General features: G+C 42.1%; 2 protein-coding genes across 4 annotated transcripts; both read left to right on the top strand.

Moving 5' to 3' along the window:
* The first annotated feature begins 1,246 nt into the window (after positions 1 to 1,246).
* On the top strand, positions 1,247 to 18,006 carry pah (phenylalanine hydroxylase). Of its 3 annotated transcripts, none has more exons than XM_021563814.3 (13): positions 1,247 to 1,609; positions 2,311 to 2,427; positions 10,751 to 10,934; positions 12,176 to 12,264; positions 12,853 to 12,920; positions 13,317 to 13,513; positions 13,612 to 13,747; positions 14,024 to 14,093; positions 14,383 to 14,439; positions 14,549 to 14,644; positions 15,474 to 15,607; positions 15,752 to 15,867; positions 17,176 to 18,006. In XM_021563814.3, the coding sequence occupies exons 1-13, from the start codon at positions 1,550 to 1,552 to the stop codon at positions 17,217 to 17,219; spliced, it is 1,368 nt and encodes a 455-aa protein (XP_021419489.2). In that variant the 5' UTR covers positions 1,247 to 1,549; the 3' UTR covers positions 17,220 to 18,006. The 3 variants fall into 3 exon arrangements, with proteins under 3 accessions (XP_021419489.2, XP_021419490.3, XP_021419491.2); XM_021563815.3 differs by having other exon boundaries at positions 1,475 to 1,609; positions 2,311 to 2,459; XM_021563816.3 differs by lacking the exons at positions 1,247 to 1,609; positions 2,311 to 2,427 and adding an exon at positions 9,938 to 10,000.
* Positions 18,007 to 18,582: 576 nt separating this feature from the next.
* LOC149978134 (tyrosine 3-monooxygenase-like) lies at positions 18,583 to 20,582 on the top strand. Its single transcript, XM_090199040.1, has 5 exons — positions 18,583 to 18,810; positions 18,949 to 19,112; positions 19,764 to 19,814; positions 19,967 to 20,092; positions 20,393 to 20,582. Exons 1-5 carry the CDS (start codon positions 18,583 to 18,585, stop codon positions 20,580 to 20,582), a joined length of 759 nt encoding a protein of 252 aa, XP_090055166.1.
* The last annotated feature ends 5,612 nt before the right edge of the window (positions 20,583 to 26,194 follow it).

Genomic DNA, 26,194 nt, shown 5'->3' with positions numbered 1-26,194 from the left:
TGAGACAGAGAGAAGAGGACTGAGGCTCTTTGGAACAGGCCGTTGTCCGCACACACTCGGCCACTTCACATGGAGAACGAGCAATTGTCTCCATCACCGTTAATGATGCAGTGAGTCCCCGATCTGATGTACAGTGTGAAGAACACATTGAGGAAGCGGACAGGCACATTAATGAGGTTTAATGACACCATTATTATAGCATTGACTATCTGTGCAGCTATGCAATGGAATCCAACAGCCAGTCATTGCCATGTAATGAGACAAGTGTGTAGTCACTGATATACAGTGAGATGACATATGTGCAGTCTGAAGAAACTGAATGCTCTTACACAGAGTTCAAGTAGAGGTCAGGATCTCTACTTGCATACATGTATCATCATGCCACTATCCATAATGACCATGAGTGGGTTGGGTGTGTTCTCATTGTTAATACCACATTGTTGAATAGTGCAGAGTAGGCCTATGCTATTAAATGCTTGTTTGTGGTCTATTTTAACAAGGAGAGGTAGATAGGCCCACCTTTGTTGTAGAGAATTCTGGGTATATTATTGATGGGCCTACATGTCTAGGCCTATTGCCTTACTGTGTTCGTTGAACACCAGCAGAAAGGATGGAGCTGTATGACAATTCATTTAAAGAGCTGCTTAACGTTTTAAATTAGAGTCATGTGAAATGTAAAATACTTCCTGCTTATTCACCAGTTGACAGGTATGTTGCACGCGACACACACAAAATGCAGTATAAGACACTCAGGATCAGACAGTTTTTATTTTGAAAAGTAATTTACAACTCTCCGTTTGTTCTTATAGAGAGGGACGTCACGTAGGCAGGCCGCTGAAGTGGCGCTGTGTTGAACATCAGCTACAACCTGTTTTGACCTGTTGTTTGGCGCCACCTTGTGGCTTTTAGGAGCACCATCACACCACTGGATGCTGGTAAGAGGGGCCAAGCAAGCAGAACCGACCCCGAAACATTCATAACCCAAGATACCTACAAAAAAATGAATGCAATGAACTTTTGATCGATACAAGTTGCGTCGCTTACTGTCATAACATAGCCTTATATGAGTAGCAGCTATTCGACTTTATTGATTTTCGGGTCATTATGGTGGTCTAATGGCTCATTATGAGCATGCGTCACAGTATAGGCGTGCATTGACCATCCTCTTCATCATTATAACTAAGTCAGATGTATCTGTTATATCACAGGGAAGTCCTACTGAGTGGGTGGAGGCTTGGCAGGTAGTGGTGGTTATGAAACGTTGATTCGGAACATTTACCCAGCCACATGTACCCCAGCGCTAGACAATAAGAACCAGATGTGCCAATATAGAAAAGAACCAGATGTTACGAAACTGCTTTATTGGCACTTCATGGCTCCATAGGCCTCTGTTCCTCACGTGACAGGGATGCAAACCACAACGGGGGGTGGTGTCACGTGGGCCAACATGAACGGCTGAAGTTCAACTTGAGTTGCTCAAACAAATTCGACCAAAGCACACACATTCAGCATCGGTAGTTACATACCTGCACAACGAGAAGACTGGAGGATGGACAAGGCATACAAAAACATTAACGGGGACTATCCCACACCTGACAATGGCAAAGAGGTAAGCAATATTAAACATCAAATCTAGTGTGAACAATCATATTAAATGTTTAATGAATAATATACATTTATGAAGTTGTTTTTCACTAATAATGTAATGGTGATGACAATTTATGTTACAATGTTGAATGAGTAATATACATTTATATTATGTATATTTATTGATGGTTTTATGATTCTATTTATTGAATATAGCCATATCATTATGATTGTGCATTAAAGTCCATGTCACGAGATAGTGAAGGGAACAGGTATACTTGGCATGAGACAGACCCCCTGTAAAACGTGCTGTGAAACGGCTAATAGAGCGTTGTTCATTGTCCAGCTACTGTATGTTGTTCACTGTGGCTGGAATGTTCTGGTCTGCAGAATGGCAACACAGACTAGACTGTTGTCTAGTAATTGTGAATGATGTTAAAGGTCCGTGACTATGAATCCATGCAGGTTGCGGTAATAAATATGTTTGTTTTTTGTACTTTTGAAATCTGATCTAGAAAAGGGGTGCACAGTTAAACACTGGCTTTTGCTTGAGAAGTAATGATAAAACCTTTAGTGTTTGTTAATTCATCACAATAACGGACTGTGGAGATTCTAAATGGATAGAATCCCAATAAACAGTGAAGTTCGGGGAATTGTGGACGTCGAGGTATTTGTGGACGTCGAGGTATTTGTATTTGTGCTGTGAATCTTGTCTTGTTGCAGAGGAGAGGCTCCATGTACCTGGAGGAAGAGACCAGCGCCAAGGCGGGGGTGCTATCCTGCTTCTTCTCCCTGAAGGAGGAGGTTGGGGCGCTGGCCAAAGCCCTCAGACTGTTTGAAGTAAACCACTCAACATAACCGTGAATATGAATGTACACAGTGCAAACAAACAATCTTACGTGTGCAGTAATGTACTGTAGTCACACACATGCAAAGTAATGTTCAATCTTTATTCTGAAATGCTCTGATGTGTTTGTCCAATGAGTCATTGGTCAAGGACAAATAAGAAGCCTGTTAGGAGTGCCAAAAACCTGAAAAGCTGCAAAAGCTGTAGAAGCTGAAAGCAGTATTAGCTGAAATAGCTGTGAAAGATGAAAGCAGTATTAGCTGAAATAGCTGTGAAAGATGAAAGCAGTATTAGCTGAAATAGCTGTGAAAGATGAAAGCGGTATTAGCTGAAATAGCTGTGAAAGATGAAAGCAGTATTAGCTGAAATAGCTGTGAAAGATGAAAGCAGTATTAGCTGAAATAGCTGTGAAAGATGAAAGCAGTATTAGCTGAAATAGCTGTGAAAGATGAAAGCGGTATTAGCTGAAATAGCTGTGAAAGATGAAAGCAGTATTAGCTGAAATAGCTGTGAAAGATGAAAGCAGTATTAGCTGAAATAGCTGTGAAAGATGAAAGCAGTATTAGCTGAAATAGCTGTGAAAGCTGAAAGCGGTATTAGCTGAAATAGCTGTGAAAGATGAAAGCAGTATTAGCTGAAATAGCTGTGAAAGCTGAAAGCAGTATTAGCTGAAATAGCTGTGAAAGCTGAAAGCAGTATTAGCTGAAATAGCTGTGAAAGCTGAAAGCAGTATTAGCTGAAATAGCTGTGAAAGATGAAAGCAGTATTAGCTGAAATAGCTGTGAAAGCTGAAAGCAGTATTAGCTGAAATAGCTGTGAAAACTGAAAGCGGTATTAGCTGAAATAGCTGTGAAAGCTGAAAGCGGTATTAGCTGAAATAGCTGTGAAAGATGAAAGCAGTATTAGCTGAAATAGCTGTGAAAGCTGAAAGCAGTATTAGCTGAAATAGCTGTGAAAGCTGAAAGCGGTATTAGCTGAAATAGCTGTGAAAGATGAAAGCAGTATTAGCTGAAATAGCTGTGAAAGATGAAAGCAGTATTAGCTGAAATAGCTGTGAAAGCTGAAAGCAGTATTAGCTGAAATAGCTGTGAAAGCTGAAAGCAGTATTAGCTGAAATAGCTGTGAAAGATGAAAGCGGTATTAGCTGAAATAGCTGTGAAAGATGAAAGCAGTATTAGCTGAAATAGCTGTGAAAGATGAAAGCAGTATTAGCTGAAATAGCTGTGAAAGCTGAAAGCAGTATTAGCTGAAATAGCTGTGAAAGATGAAAGCAGTATTAGCTGAAATAGCTGTGAAAGATGAAAGCAGTATTAGCTGAAATAGCTGTGAAAGATGAAAGCAGTATTAGCTGAAATAGCTGTGAAAGATGAAAGCAGTATTAGCTGAAATAGCTGTGAAAGATGAAAGCGTTAATAGCTGAAATAGCTGTGAAAGATGAAAGCAGTATTAGCTGAAATAGCTGTGAAAGATGAAAGCAGTATTAGCTGAAATAGCTGTGAAAGCTGAAAGCGTTAATAGCTGAAACAGCTGTGAAAGCTGAAAGCGGTATTAGCTGAAATAGCTGTGAAAGCTGAAAGCAGTAATAGCTGAAATAGTTGTGAAAGCTGAAAGCAGTAATAGCTGAAACAGCTGTGAAAGCTGAAAGCGGTATTAGCTGAAATAGCTGTGAAAGCTGAAAGCAGTATTAGCTGAAATAGCTGTGAAAGCTGTAGGTGAGAAAGAGAGAGGTGGGTATGAGGCTATTGAACAGTACGAGCACAACAACAGGCTATAAGCAAACAAAGTAAACGATCACGTGTTTTTATCCATTTCATACCATGCGTGCCAAATATGAATAAAACAGATGGAAAAAGACTAATCCAAATGATGTACAGCATCTTCAGAGTCAACTCCACAGCTGTGTTCTAGACCAGGAAAACTGCTTAGTAACTCCTTCAGGAGGACAGTAATTTTTACATTATAGTCATTTAGCAGACACTCTTATCCAGAGCATCTTACAGTAGCGAGGGAATACATTTTTTAAAACATTGGTCCCCTGTGGGAATCGAACCCACAACCCTGACGTTGCAAGCGTCATCTCTACCAATGAGCTACACGGGACCATTTATCGCTAGCAACCTTAGGGAGGTAACGATCACGCCCATAAAAAGCAGAGCGACTCTAGAAGATCAGACTGAAGTTTACGAGCTGCCATTTGTCAGTCCGAGGGACCACTTTAAAGAGATGGCCAGGGCTTCACACTGAGTTAGCCAGACCTTCCCTCTCTTCCCTTCTCTCCCTCCTTGTAATAACTTACAAGGTATGCAACCAAACCAAATGCCTTTCATAAGACAGCATGTTTCCAGTTAGCTCCAGATGTTTGAGGTTACTGACCATCCTCCTGCATGCGGGTACCTGCCCCAGTAAAGGACCCGTGTCTGGCTGAATACAGGACATAATTTCTCCCAGTAGGAGTATATCCTACCGTAGGGCCTGCTGTGTTTTAATGTGTACAGCTCTGTGTCCAATTGGAACAGGCTCTCTCATACATATAGACCAGCTTGTTCAATCTCCACGCAGGCTCCTGCAACAGAGGCCAAGGTAATGGAAAATAATGCTCCACCATTGGATGCTACCAGTAAATGCACTGTACGGTAACTACTGCACCCCCATGAAGTATGAATACTGGACATTTCCCTGGGGCAGAATTTACATGAACATTTAACTAGCCAAATGTTAGTGGAGAGTTTCCAGCAAGGTGTGAAGGAGTTGGAGGACTACCCCAAGGTTTTTTACATAATGTATCATTCAGGTCCCAGGCTTTAGGTTGGTGCAGTAGGTTCCCTCTACCTCTGGGCAAAAAAGTAGTGTCACTCAACATTGTTTCTACGTTATTTCAGAATCAAAATAATACCATTGCATCACTATGGATAGCTGTAATAACACGTACATGTTGAACATTTTTGTGTCATTTTAACCCAAGAGTTCAAGGTTTGGTTTATTTGAAATATTTTGAGTTTGTTGACAACTCAATCAAATATTAACCCAAATGTGGGTGTTGATCTGACGTCTTTGTCCAATGTGTTGGTTGCCCAATGTATCAGTAGCCAACGTTGTTAATGTAGGTTACTGAATTTAGAGTTGAGGGGATGTAAGGAGACTTGATTACACACAGGTGGATTGTATTTATCATCATTAGTCATTTACAGTGCCATGCGAAAGTATTCGGCCCCCTTGAACTTTGCGACCTTTTGCCACATTTCAGGCTTCAAACATAAAGATATAAAACTGTATTTTTTTGTGAAGAATCAACAACAAGTGGGACACCATCATGAAGTGGAACGACATTTATTGGATATTTCAAACTTTTTTAACAAATCAAAAACTGAAAAATTGGGCGTGCAAAATTATTCAGCCCCTTTACTTTCAGTGCAGCAAACTCTCTCCAGAAGTTCAGTGAGGATCTCTGAATGATCCAATGTTGACCTAAATGACTAATGATGATAAATACAATCCACCTGTGTGTAATCAAGTCTCAGTATAAATGCACCTGCACTGTGATAGTCTCAGAGGTCCGTTAAAAGCGCAGAGAGCATCATGAAGAACAAGGAACACACAAGGCAGGTCCGAGATACTGTTGTGAAGAAGTTTAAAGCCGGATTTGGATACAAAAAGATTTCCCAAGCTTTAAACATCCCAAGGAGCACTGTGCAAGCGATAATATTGAAATGGAAGGAGTATCAGACCACTGCAAATCTACCAAGACCTGGCCGTCCCTCTAAACTTTCAGCTCATACAAGGAGAAGACTGATCAGAGATGCAGCCAAGAAGCCCATGATCACTCTGGATGAACTACAGAGATCTACAGCTGAGGTGGGAGACTCTGTCCATAGGACAACAATCAGTCGTATATTGCACAAATCTGGCCTTTATGGAAGAGTGGCAAGAAGAAAGCCATTTCTTAAAGATATCCATAAAAAGTGTTGTTTAAAGTTTGCCACAAACTTGGGAGACACACCAAACATGTGGAAGAAGGTGCTCTGGTCAGATGAAACCAAAATTGAACTTTTTGGCAACAATGCAAAATGTTATGTTTGGCGTAAAAGCAGCACAGCTCATCACCCTGAACACACCATCCCCACTGTCAAACATGGTGGTGGCAGCATCATGGTTTGGGCCTAATTTCCTTCAGCAGGGACAGGGAAGATGGTTAAAATTGATGGGAAGATGGATGGAGCCAAATACAGGACCATTCTGGAAGAAAACCTGATGGAGTCTGCAAAAGACCTGAGACTGGGACGGAGATTTGTCTTCCAACAAGACAATGATCCAAAACATAAAGCAAAATCTACAATGGAATGGTTCAAAAATAAACATATCCAGGTGTTAGAATGGCCAAGTCAAAGTCCAGACCTGAATCCAATCGAGAATCTGTGGAAAGAACTGAAAACTGCTGTTCACAAATGCTCTCCATCCAACCTCACTGAGCTCGAGCTGTTTTGCAAGGAGGAATGGGAAAAAATGTCAGTCTCTCGATGTGCAAAACTGATAGAGACATACCCCAAGCGACTTACAGCTGTAATCGCAGCAAAAGGTGGCGCTAAAAAGTATTAACTTAAGGGGGCTGAATAATTTTGCACGGCCAATTTTTCAGTTTTTGATTTGTTAAAAAAGTTTGAAATATCCAATAAATGTCGTTCCACTTCATGATTGTGTCCCACTTGTTGTTGATTCTTCACAAAAAAATACAGTTTTATATCTTTATGTTTGAAGCCTGAAATGTGGCAAAAGGTCGCAAAGTTCAAGGGGGCCGAATACTTTTGCAAGGCACTGTAAATAATGGCTCAACTTACCCCACTCTCCACTACAGATTTTTTTTTTAAATGGAGCAAAACACAAAGTAAAACAAAAACTCAATGCGTGTTTATGGAGATGTGTGAGATCAATAAGTATCTTCCACGTGCTGTACTCCAAATGCAGTTGTAAACATGAGAAGCTCCTCTGGACCTATGAGCTCTCATTCCCCAGATCCACCCCCTACTCCACCCCCTACTCCACCCCCATCTCCCTGTAAAACCCCAAACCTCCCCACCATCAGACCCAGTTTTAGTCCAATCACATCCCAGCATACACACCCTCCTTTTCTATAAAAACAGGTCACGTTACCCTTAAAACCATCAACACAGCCCTCCCTCTCCCGACGACTGACCAGACTCCACTGTACTCAGCAACATCAGTTGGCACCCCCCCTGTAGGGCACCTCTCAGTCATCAGTGGGAAGACATGGCTTTATTCATGTATGCGGAGTGAAACATCGAAGGCATCCAAGTAGAAACCATCATAATTTGAATGTGAGAAACTGAAAATGACAGCTCAAGTAGGACCGAATACAAAGGAATCTTTTACATTGGCTCCATATATCCATATTACCAGCTGTATAACCAGCATCATTCATACCCATGTACATTTACAGTATTAATTTGGAGTCAAGAAGTCCTCCTATGCAGTTCCAGTCCCCAGCTACAGTAACTCCCTGTTTATCCCTCTGAAACTCCAGCCCATGTGATGTGGGTTGGATGTCATGTCAGGAGTCAATTCCTAGCATCAGTGAGCTTGTTATGACCGGACCAAGGCCTTAGCCCAGCCAGGGCACGGGTAGGGTTAATGCCACTCACGCAAGGCCTTGTGGTAGACAGTCATTCCACTTCAAAAGTCACCAGGAGCATAGGGACATCCCTAGGAAGTACACAAATCTATCCAAATGGCCCATATAGGCCCTGGGTCCATATAAACTGGGGGGGCATATTTTGCCCTAGATAAGCCTGGTCAGGCTCTCTGTAAGATTAATATTAGGGGGTTCTTGGGGGTGGGAAATAGATTTGTGTTATTTATTTATCTCGGATGGTTGAGGGGCAGGTCTTGGGGAACTGTGGGGGGGGTATCTTGGAGGGCTGGCAGTCGGGAGTTTGGGCCGGTAGCTGTTGGGTCGCTGCTTCAGGTCCCCGTTTTTTGACCTTGTGGGAGATCTGTCAACGTGCTCTTGAGCAGGGCGTTGACCCTGGTTGCTTCTGTGTGTCGCTCTGGATGGGAGTCTGTTAGATAACTAATGTGATGTAGTTGTTGAGTGGTTTCACTGCAAGTATATTGTATGTTTTAAACATTTATTTTAAAAAATTAAAATTAGAATAACACTGCAGTACTGATCTCCTGTCAACAACAAAGGAAACACTAAACTACAGTGCCTTGCGAAAGTATTCAGCCCCCTTGAACTTTGCGACCTTTTGCCACATTTCAGGCTTCAAACATAAAGATATAAAACGCCAAACATAACGTTTTGCATTGTTGCCAAAAAGTTCAATTTTGGTTTCATCTGACCAGAGCACCTTCTACATGTTTGGTGTGTCTCCCAGGTGGCTTGTGGCAAACTTTAAACAACACTTTTTATGGATATCTTTAAGAAATGGCTTTCTTCTTGCCACTCTTCCATAAAGGCCAGATTTGTGCAATATACGACTGATTGTTGTCCTATGGACAGAGTCTCCCACCTCAGCTGTAGATCTCTGCAGTTCATCCAGAGTGATCATGGGCCTCTTGGCTGCATCTCTGATCAGTATTTTCCTTGTATGAGCTGAAAGTTTAGAGGGACGGCCAGGTCTTGGTAGATTTGCAGTGGTCTGATACTCCTTCCATTTCAATATTATCGCTTGTACAGTGCTCCTTGGGATGTTTAAAGCTTGGGAAATCTTTTTGTATCCAAATCCGGCTTTAAACTTCTTCACAACAGTATCTCGGACCTGCCTGGTGTGTTCCTTGTTCTTCATGATGCTCTCTGCGCTTTTAACGGACCTCTGAGACTATCACAGTGCAGGTGCATTTATACGGAGACTTGATTACACACAGGTGGATTGTATTTATCATCATTAGTCATTTAGGTCAACATTGGATCATTCAGAGATCCTCACTGAACTTCTGGAGAGAGTTTGCTGCACTGAAAGTAAAGGGGCTGAATAATTTTGCACGCCCAATTTTTCAGTTTTTGATTTGTTAAAAAAGTTTGAAATATCCAAGAAATGTCGTTCCACTTCATGATTGTGTCCCACTTGTTGTGAGATTCTTCACAAAAAAATACAGTTTTATATCTTTATGTTTGAAGTCTGAAATGTGGCAAAAGGTCGCAAAGTTCAAGGGGGCCGAATACTTTCGCAAGGCACTGTATCTGCCTAACCTAAAACACACACACAGAGACCCAACAAATAGGGCAAACAAACTCACTGACTCCCACAAGGAGTCAATAACGGCACATCAGATGTAAAGTATGCAGGGCGATGCTAGGCCAGTCATGCGGGGGGGGGGGGGGGGGGGGGGGGGGTTGCTTTGTAACTAAGTGCTGTTGTATGTTGAAACCACAGCAGATCCATATGGTTACCATAGAGCCCAAGTCTGGAGAATGGGATCCAGATGGAGATGGAGAGAGGGGGAGGGAGGGACGAGGGACGAGGGACGAGAGTGAGGGGTGAAGAGAGAGGAGAGTGAGGGGGAATGGGACTGTGTGCCACCTGACCCCGCCTCTCTACTGGGCCTATGGCAGTAAGAGATGGTTCTACTCCCTCTCTGCTCCCCACAGTTACAAAACCAAACCAAATGTTTTAAATAATTAACCATTATAGATTTGCATGTTTCTCCGAATGGGCCAAAAACTACAATTGATATTGAGATGTACAGTTGATATTGAAATGCATAGATACGTATATGCACACATCAATTCCCATCCAAAATGAACATAATCTGGAAAATATTATCTGGTGTTAAGTGGCAATTTTATAGAAATGCAAAAGGTAGACCGAATGAGTTCAAAGATGTGATAGCATTGATAAAAATGCTGCATGTTGTTGTGCAAGCCCTTTCAATGATACTACAGCCCACGTCCTGGCTGTAGTCGGTTCTATAACATCCAGCCCACAGTGCATTAGCTGGATGATTGTTTAGTGCTGTGCTGTCCTGTCCTAAGGGCATGGTCGACTCCACAAAGCCTGTCAAATTACCACCGTTTGGATGTGCACATGGCGCCCTCTAGCGGTATGCTAAGTCCACATACAGTATTTCCAGTGCTGGATCGTCATGAGTTGAATCACAGGTTTATAAAGTCGTTTTTCAAAAATGTAACCTAACTTTTATTGCCAATAATATTTCAGTAACCCAATAATGCTTTCAAGGTTAAAGATACAAAAACAAAATAAATAAAGTGATGTACTAGAACTAATAGCAGGATTGAACCACCCAGCTGTCACACAGGATTTACAGAGCTACATGGCTTCTCCTCTGTCTCTGACTCAACAGGAGAAGGGCATCAACCTGATGCACATCGAGTCTCGCCCGTCACGACTGAACAACCAGGAGTTTGAGTTCTTCATCAGCGTGGACACCAGCTCCTCCAAGTCCCTGGACGAGGTCATCGATGGCCTGCGCACCGAGATCAGTGGCCACGTGCATGAGCTCTCACGCAACAAACAGAAGGACACAGGTGTGTGTATCAGGGTTGGGGTTAATTCCAATCCTCGTCAACACGTTTTGATTAGGAAAATTTGGAATTGGAATACAGAATTACTCTTTGAATTGACTAGAGTTGAAATGGAATTCACCCTAATCCTGGTGTGTATGAGTGTGTGTAAATATAAATATATTATCAATTAATAATCAATCTAGATATGCATATAACATATTACAAACCATGACTGAAAGTATTAAAAACCATGACTGATTAAAATCATGACTATTAAATCATTATTTTAAGTGTACTTAACAATAATTATGTGATGATATATTTGTGTCTAGGAGGGAGAAGGGGGAAGTAGACAAAGCCTGTGTGTGTGTGTGTCAAATGATCTGAACTTTGGGTGGCGCTTTAGCAGGCCACCAGCCAGACTGTCTAATGAGGCCATGAGCGTCGCCGCGGAGACGGATGGCCTGTCCCTCACATCCAGCCTCCTTTATTAGTTGTTTCCACAATGACATTAGTTTAGTTACTGGGTACCAACCGGCCTGGCTGCAAACAGAGGAGCCCAGTGTCACCGACTGTCACAGAACAGACTGTCTCTATCACAGACCCAGAGGAGGGAAACCCTAACAGAGCCATCGCTCATCCCGGACAGACAGGCGGAGATAGACAGGGCCACCACCAAGCCAGCAGCCCTTGTACTCAGCCCCCTCTGTCTAGCCCTATGGTCTACTGGACAGGGCGACAGGTTAATGTGTCATTGGGGGATATTAGAGATATTTATGGTCTGAGATGGAGACAGGCTGTTTTGAGAGGAGTCTGGTGGGATCCCATTGTTCCCCTAGCCTCAGGCTGGACCACACGGCCTCGATTTAGATTAATGGTTGATGTCCAGTACTTCTAACTGTCATAAATGAGCCAATGGGTGACCTCCTCTGCTGCTCTGTTCACTGTCAACATGGTTACTGGATAGTGTTCTATCCCAATGCAAACGCACCCTGCAGGCAAACCCCCCACAAAGCCATCCACATCAATATTCATTTGGGCTTCACTTGTTTCAATCAATTTACATTTTGGAATTGGACATTGAACACAAGGCATATATACTACAGACAATTGTAAATATTACTAAATTGTAGTTGTCTACATCTCAAGAAGTTATGTACCACTGTTTCTATTGGTTTTACTCTGGTCTGTTTTGGCCATGTATATATCTATTTGTCACATTCACCTGAACTGGGTAATGAGGAGATGCCCCCGTCCCACAGTTCCATGGTTCCCCAATGACATCCAGGACTTGGATCGCTTTGCCAACCAGATTCTGAGCTACGGATCTGAGTTGGATTCTGATCACCCTGTAAGGATCAACCATTTATTACTGTCTGTTTACATCCTACACACTGTGTACTGGGTGTCTGCTTTGTATTGTATGTGTGTCTGCATTGTTGGGAAGGGCCCGTAAGTTAACATTTCACTGTTAGTCCACACCTGTTGTTATACGAAGCATGTGACGATTACAATTTAATTTGATTTATGTGGGTGTGTGTAGATGCGTAGGTACGTGTGTGTATACATGTGCATCCACATGTGTGTTTTATGAAAGATTCAAATCGTGATGACAGTCCCCACTCTGCTATCTATTCTAATGGAAACTCTCTAGGGCCCCAAATTGATGTCATTGCTTTAATTGAGCCCCTATAATTATAGATAATTGCTCCCTTTTGCCACCGCCTTTAAAGTGAAATGTATTCGTCATGAGCAGCATACATTCTACAAAGGCCTCATTTGAATATGTGTTTCCAGCCAGGGCTCTCAGCAGAGTGGGAGAGTATGATGCTGTCAAAGAGTCCAAGTAGACCTAGCTGAGGATTTACACACTATATACAGGGCCAGGCAGTGACCATAAATAATATCTAACATTGATTACTTCTGTCTTTAACTCCAGGGCTTCACAGACCCAGTGTACAGAACCAGGAGGAAGGAGTTTGCCGACATTGCCTACAACTACAGACAGTAACTATCAATCCAGACTAGAACAATTTTTCTCTTGGGTCCCTCTCTTTTACACAACAGCAGAGGTGGAGAGCTTCTAGAACCTACTAGAAGTGATCTATGGCTCTTTCCTCCAACCTCATTTCATTCCCCGCTTTGCCTTTTACTGAAAATTACCACAAACAAAAGGGGACAAATTACAGAGGGGACAGTGGTGGATTTGAAACCTCTAGCTTTGTTCGCATAATTGAGACTTCATTATTCCCAGGAACTACAGAGAGCGCCAGCCCCAATGAAAACGCCCTCACAGGATGCTCACATTTACATGGCAGTGGGACCTTGGCAGAATAATGAAGTGAATCCACTAACATATTGTACACCGGTGTGTGTTAACAACCGTGTGTCTCTCTGTTTCAGTGGCCAGGTCATTCCCAGGGTGGAGTACACAGTGGAGGAGAAGGCCACATGGAGCACAGTGTTCAATGAGCTGAAGACTCTGTACCCCACGCACGCCTGCCGCGAGTACAACCGTGTGTTCCCCCTGCTGGAGCAGTACTGCGGCTATAGGCAGGACAACATCCCCCAGCTGGAGGACATCTCACGCTACCTGCAGTGTAAAGACAACCGATCGTGCCTAAGTGCCCTACTTCCTCTGCTTCTATCAGCGTCCCACATACACTGACATGGTACCCTCCCCTCCTCTCTGTTTTAGCGTGCACAGGTTTTCGGCTGCGCCCCGTGGCTGGCCTGCTCTCCTCTCGGGATTTCCTGGCTGGTCTGGCCTTCCGAGTCTTCCACTCTACACAGTACATTCGTCACCAATCCAAGCCCATGTACACACCTGAGCCGTGAGTGTCACCCTCATCATTTTAAGGAGAAAAAACATTAATTACTCACTGGTTCGCCATGGTATGTTTTAGGGACCATCCGATTTCCGTCATTTCCTACACGTAGAATCGGTTTGTACTCGGTTTGCAAATTACAGCCGGCACCCTGTTAAGTACTTTCGGCCGGCAAATGCCACCGGTGTGTCCATGTCTTTATAGATGTGTCACATCCCACCTTGGGACCAGTTGTACATAGTTGAATATGTTCTACAGTCATTGACTTACATCTCTCCACAGGGATATCTGCCATGAACTCCTGGGCCATGTTCCTCTGTTTGCTGACCCCACCTTTGCCCAATTCTCACAGGTAAAGAACACAAGAGGAGATGAACGTTCTTTATCCACTGCTGGTATCATAACTTCAGAGAACTATCCATTGTTGGCGTGAAAAAGGGCACCACTTTAAAGATCAGCTTCAAACACAGTTAGTCATAATGTTGAGGAGGATTGAGGAGAATGCCGTGCAACTGTACTGAATGTGCCAGTCTTTCTCTAATTTTGGTTTTGCTCCTGTAGAACGCTTTCATCTGTTACAGCACAATATCCTGATGCAAATATAGACAATAGCATGATTTATTTGACGCTGTTCTGAACAGGAAATCGGTCTGGCTTCCCTGGGTGCCCCCGACGAGTACATTGAGAGGCTTGCTACTGTAAGTATCTCAGACGTCTCACAACATCAACTACAGCCGACTCCTGATACCAGGCGAATACAAAACAATGTTGAATTTGTGATGAGGCCTTGTGTGTGTCTGTCCACAGGTCTATTGGTTCACAGTGGAGTTTGGCCTCTGCAGGCAGGGCTCTGAGATCAAGGCCTATGGAGCCGGGCTTCTCTCATCATTTGGAGAGCTGCAGGTATTTACATTACATTTACATCTTCCAAAGCGACTTACAATGATAAATGGATGCTAGAAGCAGCCACAGTGGAACAATTCATTTAGCCATGTGGCTATTTTTACGAGGGTGTCTTTCATGACCTGTTTAATGCCCACGTGCGCAGGCTCCTTCCTGCAGTTCTAATATAGACACATCCATATGATGTAGCCCAGTGGGCTGCCAGAGAGCAGCATCGCATTAGTGGAAACAAAGACTGTTCTCAGGGCAGACCTGGTTGTAGCTAGGTATGTTCGAGTCACGTCGGGGACAGTTTTAGCATTTTAACTAACCCTAATCTTAACCTAATTTTCCAAACCTGCCAGGTAAATTCTCCTAACCTGCTACGAAAAGTAACTTCTACTAGTCAAAACCGTCAGACCTGCCCTGATACCAATCTTGGTTTCCACTAATGCGACACAGCTGTCAATCAGTTTGTTAGTGGTCCACCCAGGGCTCAGGCTAAATGTGTCACTGGGGGAAACTGGTGAGGAGTGGGTTAGTGGTTCACTGGAGAAGTAGGGGGCAAAGACAGAATTCATATCTTAAGTCACCAGTTACATCAGACGTTGTCATCAGAGGATGAGCAGTTAGCTGACACATATCACAGCAGGACTCCATTCACACTGCACTTCCTGTTTACTGCTACCAGGCGAAATTGCCCACTGCTTGTGGTCCGTGACATCAAAACACCAAGAGAGGACTTGGATTCTGCTCATTGTAGATTGATTCATGACAGTGGTACATCTCCCATAAGTGGGGATTGTCAAACTCTGGAATAACATTTGACTGTTTTGAATTGGTTTTACAGTACTGTTTGACAGACAAGCCCAAGATTCAACCATTTGACCCTGCAAAGACCAGCCTCCAGAAGTACCCAATCACTGAGTTCCAGCCCGTTTACTTTGTTGCAGAGAGCTTTGACGACGCTAAAGAGAGAGTCAGGTAATATTTAACATCTGTACAATATTAAACGTTTATTATGTCACATTCATTCACTGTAATTGCTTCGGAACTCTGGATCTTTATATCGTAATATATACGTTTACATTTTCAATTGAAAGTCCTATGTTATGACTCTTTATGCAGGAAATTTGCCGACACCATCCCCAGGCCTTTCTCAGTGCGCTACAACGCGTACACCCAAAGCATTGAAGTCTTGGATAACACCCAGCAGCTGAGAAACCTGGCTGACAACATCAGTGGTGTGTGACATTTCAAATAAATAAATAATCAAATCAAATAAAATTGTATTTGTCACATACACATGGTTAGCAGATGTTAATGCGAGTGTAGCGAAATGCTTGTGCTTCTAGTTCCGACAATGCAGTAATAACCAACAAGTAATCTAACTAACAATTCCAAAACTACTGTCTTGTACACAGTGTGAGGGGATAAAGAATATGTACATAAGGATATATGAATGAGTGATGGTACAGAGCAGCATAGGCAGATACAGTAGATTGTATCGAGTACAGTATATACATATGAGATGAGTATGTAAACAAAGTGGCATAGTTAAAGTGGCTAGTGATACATGTATTACATAAGGATACAGTCGATGATATAGAGTACAGTATATACGTATGCCTATGAGATGAATAATGTAGGGTGAGTAACATTATATAAGGTAGCATTGGTTAAAGTGGCTAGTGATATATTTACATCATTTCCCATCAATTCCCATTATTAAAGTGGCTGGAGTTGAGTCAGTGTCAGTGTGTTGGCAGCAGCCACTCAATGTTAGTGGTGGCTGTTTAACAGTCTGATAGCCTTGAGATAGAAGCTGTTTTTCAGTCTCTCGGTCCCAGCTTTGATGCACCTGTACTGACCTCGCCTTCTGGATGATAGCGGGGTGAACAGGCAGTGGCTCGGGTGGTTGATGTCCTTGATGATCTTTATGGCCTTCCTGTGACATCGGGTGGTGTATGTGTCCTGGAGGGCAGGTAGTTTGCCCCCGGTGATGCGTTGTGCAGACCTCACTACCCTCTGGAGAGCCTTACGGTTGAGGGCGGAGCAGTTGCCGTACCAGGCGGTGATACAGCCCGCCAGGATGCTCTCGATTGTGCATCTCGATTGTGCATCTGTAGAAGTTTATGGAGTCCTCATAAAACTAACTTCTCAATAACCCCTTATGCAAATACCAACATCAAGTACTATTAGAAATGGATTCAAATGAGATTTTCTACCAATTGTAATTTATATATACACTGTAATACTGTAATATATGCTATTTAGCATAGACTTTTATCCAAAGCGGCTTACAGTCATATATTTTTCATACGGGTGGTCCTGGGAATTAAACCGAGTCCTCTGGCATTGCAAGCACCATGCTCTACCAACTGAGCTACAGAAGACCACACTAGGATTTATTTTTGCCTTGCCTTTTACAAATTGAAAACATAGTTTAATTGAATTAAAGACAATATCTGTATGAATGTCCAACTCCTACTGGAATTGAATGTTTCTTAATCTTCTTCCACCTAATTTGATCATGTTGCTTTTGTTTTTAGGGGAAATTGGGATCTTGTGCAATGCCCTGCGGAAGATGGAGTAAGGAGACCAACTTCAATACTGATGTGCGCAATGATAGAATCTCAATGTATTGCATTAATCTTGTAGATTTCCCATTATACACTTTCTACTTATAATCTGTGTGCTTGTCCATTTTAACATCTACTGCATTCTGCTTCATCTTTAAATAAATTATTCATAAATACCTACTGCAACCCAGACGCTAGTCATTTTAAGTAGAACATTTTAATTGTAGTAGTCATTATTAGAGTAGCACTCGCTGAATGAATCACACAGAGGCAGACTACTAGCCAATGAAAATGGCACATCGGAAAATTAGTCAGTCATTGAAAATACGAAGTTACATAAAACAAGTATTAACTTTAAAATAAGTATTATTTTATCATACCTTTTTCAGTATGTTCTAGAAATCCAACACCGCCATTACTGTGTTGATAGGTTAACCGATGTAATTTTCTGTAATCTGCTGAGACGGATTACATTGGAATAGTGCTGTTCCAGAACTATTAGCTCAGGCTTTGACGATGATCTAATTCGTACATAAGTATTCTATCTATAGTGGTTAAATGGCAAATGGCAAACATAAATCTTTGCATTATGCTATAAATAGCTAGGCCTATATAACACAATAACGAAATACAATGTGTATGTCCAGCATGTTATTAGAGAATGTGTTTGATTATATCCTGAATTCTGATTAATCCAAATGATTGACTGTTTTTCCATTCTTTACTATCACATTTGTTTGTATAATATGCATGAACATGTGTTATTATTAACTTGCCAAATAAATGTGTGCTAAAAAGGTTCTTTCAGATCAATTCTCAAAATAATTATTGTTATTATTATATATGTATTATTATTATTAGGCTGTAATTGGCTGTGAGAACATATGTCTGCCAACCTGCGTTTCAGCACCTTGGAGAGCATCCCAAGTCAGGGGAAAATAACGTTTTGCACAATGACCTGTTGCATCTGTTACAAATCAATGGGAATACAAATATATAGCCTAGGATAAATGTAGGTAAAACTCAATATTCATAATCTTATTTTGTAGGCTACAAAACGTTTTATTTCGCAATATATTAGGCCTATACGTGCTTTCATCGGCTCTTTTTTATTCCATTAAAAGGTGATTGGCTGTTATGACGCATAACACCTGAAACTCAGACGTGTGCATTTGCATAACTCATTTCCATAAAGAATTATGTGAGCACTGGGATATAAACCTGTCTCTCTGCTGATGGCACAGATTCAAAAACCGCTGTGCCTCGGCGAGTCTCAGTATCCGGGAATAGGCCTATATAGACTATTCGATCAAACAAATCATAGCAACTCTGCAATATTATTTTTAAGACAGTCTACGACAAATCGCCAGAAGTTCAATGAAGACGGAGAGTGTGGTGCAAAACATTCCGTTCGTCGGCAGAAAGCCAAGTCTGATCGAAGATGCCCGGAAAGAGCGCGCAAGCTGTTCATTGTCCCCTGACCCATCGCGGGGCGGTGAAAACGTTGTGTTTGAGAAAAAGGAAGGAACCGTGACACTGAACATTCTTTTCGCACTCAGTCATGAGAAGAATGCAGGGTTCTTTAAAACTGGTAAAGTCTTTGAGGTAAGGAAAGCATGTTCATCATTAGATAGGAGTTGCAGATGGAGCTTCAATAAATCAGGTCTACCGCAACGAATCAAGTTGATAAAATATACATGTGTTTGCTTAAATATGATTTGTATGTCTTTACAATGCATTCAGACGTTTGAAGCCAAGCTTCTGCATATTGAGAGCCGACCAGGGAGGAAGTCTAAGAACAGTGGCTGTGATGATCTGGAGTTCTTTATGAGGTGTGAAGTGCACATCTCGGTCACAGACATCTTCATCAACTCACTCAAGAGAGTCGCCGACGACGGAGGAAAAGGGTTATAATAACATTTGAATGAAACAATAATCATACGTTTCTAATAATAGTAACGTTTTTCTTATTTTAATTTGATTTATTAGCGTTTAGAATAAAATAACAGATAATCATTTAAATTGTGTGAAATAATTATGCTCTGACATATTTTCCTGTTTCCTTGTTTTAGTTCCCTGGTTCCCAAGAAAGATCAGAGATCTGGATAAATGCAACCTGTTGATAACGAAATATGACCCAGATATGGACCAGGATCATCCAGTTAGTGTATATGTTTACCGTAGCAATATAGCTAGGCTGCTATTTATATGGCATTGATACAATACTTGTATAATTCATTGAATTGTTAGCAATAATACTCAACTATCAAAAAGGATAACAAACTAAACATGTCATGGCTAACTAAATGTTATGATTCCTTTTACAGGGATTCAGTGATCCAGAATACAGAAAAAGAAGGTGCTTCATCGCTGAACTTGCAGCGAATTACAAACAGTAAATTGATACCATCATTTTCACATTTCAAAAAAGGATATTCCCATGTAGTCAGTCGCTCTTAGGTGCCAGCACTGCATCATTGGACCAAAGGCATGCCATTGTAGAAATGCATTCGTAAAGGAATGACTGATGTATTGATTCATCCATCTCTGTTCCACAGGGGGGAACCATTACCCAGAGTGGAGTACACACCAGAGGAGGTGGCCACATGGTGAGAACAACAGCTGATGTATAGTATACTGGAGATGGACATCATACCGTAATACTAGACATCTTTCCTAATGATAATAGCCTACAGTCAATATACCTGTGGAGTTGGAATGACAGTGTTCTAATGACTCTGCTGCTGCTGTCATTTAACAGGAAAGAGGTGTCCCGGACCCTGAGGACCATCTACCCTGACCTGGCATGCAGACAGTTCCTGGGTGGCTGCAGCAGCTGGAGAGGACAGTATCCCCCAGCTCTGGGAGGTCTCTGCCTTCCTCAGAGGTGAGGCCCAGCAGCCTATCTCTGCCTGAGGGACAGAGCCCGAGGGACAGAGCAATAGCAGCACTATGCCCAGCTTCAAGGAATATAATAAACATGGACAGAGGCAAATCCAGCATGCCCACGACTTTCCATTGAATGACTAATCCTGGTCAATGACGGTGCGCCTTATAGATTGATTGTGCCTCTTTATTTTCATGTAGATTGCTTGCAACAGTAATAAAAACATTAGGGATTGTTCTCGTATTGCAGAAACACCATGTATGAACATCAGCATCCAAGCTGTGAATATGTCTCTGACAGTGGTACCTTGCACTGTGTTCTTGTCTGTCCAAAGAAGACAGGCTTCCAGCTGCGTTCGGTGGCAGGGCTACTCTCCACCAGAGACTTCCTAGCTAGCCTGGCCTTCAGAGTGTTCCAGTGTACCCAGTACATCCGCCACGCCTCCGCACCCATGCACTCCCCGGAGCCGTACGTCAAATGGTGTCATTGACATAGTAGAATCACTCGAAAGAATGTGTGTCATAAAAATACGTTTACTGAGCTGATCATAAATAATAACATATTTATGATTCATGTGTATCATGATAATCAGTCTAATCAATGGACATATTCATGTGGTTCATGTTGTTGTGCTCCCTTCTCTCAGAGACTGCTGTCACGAGTTACTCGGCCATATTCCTATGCTTGCATTTAGACTTATAATATGGTTCATATGATGCTTGGGAGTAATAATACATCAATTATAATAATACATCCATTATAACAATACATCCATTGTCTTATCAGTGCGCAACACTTACAATTGTTTGTCACTTGCAGGAAATTGGCCTTGCCTCACTGGGAGAGTCAGACGAGGATATTGAGAGACTCTCAACCATAAGAGCTGACCTTTGAGCTTTCATTTCAAAATAAGAAGTTACCAATCAGATGTAAAACATTAGGTACTGCTTTAAGGTTGGGTGTTGGACTACAAATAATGGACCTTTGCTTCCATCTAGTGGAAATATAAAATACTGACCAATCTGATAATTTGACTAATGTGTGAAATGGAGCCTTATCATTTCTTCATCACTTGTTGTCATTCCTCCGACAGTTGTACTGGTTCACGGTGGGGTTTGTACTGTGTAAGCAGAATGGAACTGTGAAGGCATTCTGAGACTAAGTAGACAGGTTGGAAAGTATGGTCTGCCGGCCTCCTGTCCTCATATGGAGAACTCATTGTGAGTAGTATTTTACATTGGTACTCTGAGGAATTGTACTGATAGAGGGGACTAATTCCTAATTTATTATCTCTGTTTTTATACAACATGCCGCTAATAATTTCTGAAGGAGTCTAAAACAATAACTAATCACTTATATGCTCTCTAACGAACCTGAGTACAAACCATTCAACCCAGAGGAGACAGCAATCCAGCCTTACCAGACTTTCCAACCTGTCTACTTTGTCTCAGAAAGCTTTGAGGATGCCAAGATTAAGATGAGGTACATCAATGCATACAAGTACGCCACAGGAAATGTGTAACTTTTTTATTTAACCTTTATTTAACTAGGCAAGTCAGTTAAGAACAAATTCTTATTTTCAATGACGGCCTAGGAACAGTGGGTTAACTGCCTGTTCAGGGGCAGAATGACAGATTTGTACCTTGTCAGCTCGGGGGTTTGAACTTGCAACCTTCCGGTTACTAGTCCAGCGTTCTAAACACTAGGCTACCCTGCCGCCCCTATGTGGCGTATACCTTGGGTTTGAGTTGATTTTGTCGCTCCTGGACACGGTGTTGCAGGGGTTTTGGAGAGGAGCCAGTGGGAACCTCACAGAAGCACACAGAAGCAAATCAGATTGAAGGCAGCTGTTTAGGAGTTACTCGTAATTAGTATATTATGTTTTGTAATATTTTAAGGTAATCTGAATGAGCAGAGTATGGATGGACATAGAGCAGGGATGGGCAACTTCAGTCCTCGGGGGCCGGACTGGTGTCACACTTTTACCAAATCCCAAGCACAAACAGCTGAGTCAAATTGCATTCTGAACTGAAGATCATGGTTAGTTGATTATTGGAGTCAGGTGTGTTAGCTAACACATCATTATGACAGAGATGAGATGACGTGAGGAGACACTCGGAGTCCATACTTGCGAACATTTCAATTTAACCCATAAGAGTTTAAGCCCCGTCTAAATCGGGGGAGGATGTACTACTAATCTACAGTTGGTCCCATGGTGTTTATATTTGCATACTATTGTTTGCACAGATGAACGTGGCACCTTTAGGCGTTTGGAAATAGCTCCCAAGGATGAACCAGACTTGTGGGGGTTTATTTTTATTTTCCCATGATGTCAAGCAAAGAGGCACTGAGTTTGAAGGTAGGCCTTGAATTACATCCACAGGTACACCTCCAATTGACTCAAATGATGTCAATTAGCCTATCAGAAGCTTCTAAAGCCATGAAATTTTCAGGAATTTTCCAACATGTTTTGAGGCACAGTCAACTTGGTGTATGTAAACTTCTGACCCACTGGAATTGTGATACAGTGAATTATAAGTGAAAAAATGTGTCTGTAAAAAAATGACTTGTGTCATGCACAAAGTAGATGTCCTAACCGACTTGCCAAAACTATAGTTTGTTAACAATACATTTGTGGAGTGGTTGAAAAAAGAGTTTTAATGACTCCAACATAAGTGTATGTAAACTTCCGACTTCACCACGCAGCCGTCATACGGCTCAGGAAGGAGACGCGTTCTGTCTCCTAGAGATGAACGTACTTTGGTGCGAAAAGTGCAAATCAATCCCAGAACAACAGCAAAGGACCTTGTGAAGATGCTGGAGGAAACAGGTACAAAAGTGTCCATATCCACAGTAAAACAAGTTCTATATCCACATAACCTGAAAGACTGCTCAGCAAGGCAAGGAACAAGTCACTGCTCCAAAACCACTACAAAAAAAATTCTGACTATGGTTTGCAACTGCACATGGGGACCAAGATCGTTCTTTTTGGAGAAATTACCTCTGGTCTGATGAAACAAAATTAGAAATGTTTGGCCATAATGACCAGTGTTATGTTTGGAGGGAAAAGGGGGAGGCTTGCAAGCCGGAGAACACTATCCCAACCATAAAGCACGGGGGTGGCAGCATCATGTTGTGGGGGTGCTTTGCTGCAGGAGGGATGGCATCATGAGGTGGAAAATTCTGTGGATATATTGAAGCAACATCTCAAGACATCAATCAGGAAGTTAAACATAGAAAATCTTTGGAGGGAATTGAAAGTCCGTGTTGCCCAGCAACAGCCCCAAAACATCACTGCTCTAGAAGAGATCTGCATGGAGGAATGGGCCAAAATACCAGCAACAGTGTGTGAAAACCTTGTGAAGACTTACAGAAAACGTTTGACCTCTGTCATTGCCAACAAAGGGTATATAACAAAGTATTGAGAAACTTTTGTTATTGACCAAATACTTATTTTCCACCATAATTTACAAATAAATTCATAAAAAATCCTGCAATGTGATTTTCTGAATTTTTTTTCTTCTAATTTTGTCTGTCAGATTGGAGTGTACCTATGATGAAAATTACAGGCCTCTCTCGTCTTTTTAGGTGGGAGAACTTGCACAATTGGTGGCTGACTAAATACTTTTTTGCCCCACTGTATATCAGTACACTCATAACTTAAGCGTTACTGAACTTCTTCTATTTGATCAAATAAACCCCAGTAGCAAATAAGCTACTATTTTTTGGTTGACCAAATTCAACACTCATTGACTTCCATACAAAAACTCCTTGCTTGGGTGGGTGAAACAATGGAAAAAAATGTCACCTGCTGAAGGGAGACAGATTTTCCGCAGAGTTGGGCCTCTGTCTTCCTGTATGTTTAAAATATCCCTCTTTTGGCCAGGGTTGACCTCTTTTAAGAAATGCCATTGGTTGGTGGATATAAAGTTTAAGATCTTTGATACACTGATGAAGAATTTGTGCCAGGTTATAATAAGTGCCATTTGTTGAGGTTAGCATAGGGCTAATGTGTTCCATGTTATCTGATGAGACCAGCTACAATTGTGATGGCACCGTTTTATTTGCTCTTAACCAACCATGCTATTTTGTTTGTTTTTCCCATTGTTTGTAACTTATTTTGTACATAATGTTGCTGCTACCGTCTCTTATGACTGAAAAGAGCTCTGGACCTCAGAACAGTGATTACGCACCTCAAATTGGACAAACACTCAAACAGGCCCTCATCCCCATCATTTGCTGGAGAAAGAAACTGAGATTTTGCGTAAAGAGATCGGGGTGCCTTGCGAGGATCAGGCGACGAGAGGCTAATCTGCCTTTGCCATCAGTACTGTTAGCTAACATTCAATTGTTGGAAAATAAATGTGTCGTACTGAAAGCACCAACGGGACATTAAAAACTGCAATATCTTATGTTTCACCTCAGTCGTGGCTGAATGACAACATTAATAACATACAGCTGGCAGGTTATACACTATCGGCAGGACAGAACAGAGGCGTCTGGTAAGACACGGGGCGGGGGCCTATGCATATTTGTAAACAACAGCTGGTGCACGATATCTAAAGAAGTCTCAAGGTTTTGCTCACCCGAGGTAGAGTATCTCACGATAAGCTGTAGACCACACTATCTACCTAGAGTTTATCTGTATTTTTCGTAGCGGTCTACATACCACCACAGACCAATGCTTGCACTCAATGAGCTGTATACAGTGCCTTGCGAAAGTTTTCGGCCCCCTTGAACTTTGCGACCTTTTGCCACATTTCAGGCTTCAAACATAAAGATATAAAACTGTATTTTTTTGTGAAGAATCAACAACAAGTGAGACACAATCATGAAGTGGAACGACATTTATTGGATATTTCAAACTTTTTTAACAAATCAAAAACTGAACAATTGGACGTGCAAAATTATTCAGCCCCTTTACTTTCAGTGCAGCAAACTCTCTCCAGAAGTTCAGTGAGGATCTCTGAATGATCCAATGTTGACCTAAATGACTAATGATGACAAATACAATCCACCTGTGTGTAATCAAGTCTCCGTATAAATGCACCTGCACTGTGATAGTCTCAGAGGTCCGTTAAAAGCGCAGAGAGCATCATGAAGAACAAGGAACACACCAGGCAGGTCCGAGATACTGTTGTGAAGAAGTTTAAAGCCGGATTTGGATACAAAAAGATTTCCCAAGCTTTAAACATCCCAAGGAGCACTGTGCAAGCGATAATATTGAAATGGAAGGAGTATCAGACCACTGCAAATCTACCAAGACCTGGCCGTCCCTCTAAACTTTCAGCTCATACAAGGAGAAGACTGATCAGAGATGCAGCCAAGAGGCCCATGATCACTCTGGATGAACTGCAGAGATCTACAGCTGAGGTGGGAGACTCTGTCCATAGGACATGTGAGCCATGACTAGCCTTTCAAAGCATTTCATGGCTACAGATGTGAGTGCTACAGGTTGGTAGTCATTTAGGCAGGTTACCTTAGTGTTCTAGGGCACAGGGACTATGGTGGTCTGCTTGAAACATGTAGGTATGACAGAATCAGTCAGGGAGAGATTGAACATGTCAGTGAAGAGACTTTCCATTTGGTCAGCGCATGCTCAGAGTACATGTCCTGGTAATCCATCTGGCCCTGCGGCCTTGCGAATGTTGACCTATTTAAAGGACTTCCTCACATCGACTGCGCAGAGCGTGATTACACAGTCATGCGGAACAGCTGATGCTCTCATGCATGTTTGTGTTACTTGCCTCGAAGTGAGCATAGAAGTTATTTAGCTCATCTGGTAGGCTTGTGTCACTGGACAGCTCTCGGCTGTGCTTCCCTTTTGTAGTCTGTAATAGTCTGCAAGCCCTGCCACATCGGAGCCGGTGTAGTACGATTCAATCTTAGTCCTGTATTTATGCTTTGCTTGTTTGATGGTTTGTTGGAGGGCATAGTGGGATTTCTTATAAGCTTTTTTATAGACCGAGTCACTGGTGCTTCCTGCTTTAATTTTTGCTTGTAAGCAGGAATCAGTATAGAATTATGGTCAGATTTGTCAAATAGAGGGCGAGGGAGAGCTTTGTACGTGTCTCTGTGTGTGGAGTAAAGGGGGATTAGAGT

This window comes from Oncorhynchus mykiss, chromosome 15 (genome assembly GCF_057628025.1).
Source record: "Oncorhynchus mykiss isolate SJ-2025 chromosome 15, ASM5762802v1, whole genome shotgun sequence".
NCBI classification, from domain to species: Eukaryota; Metazoa; Chordata; class Actinopteri; order Salmoniformes; family Salmonidae; genus Oncorhynchus; species Oncorhynchus mykiss.
This window is presented reverse-complemented; position numbering and strand designations above follow the sequence as displayed.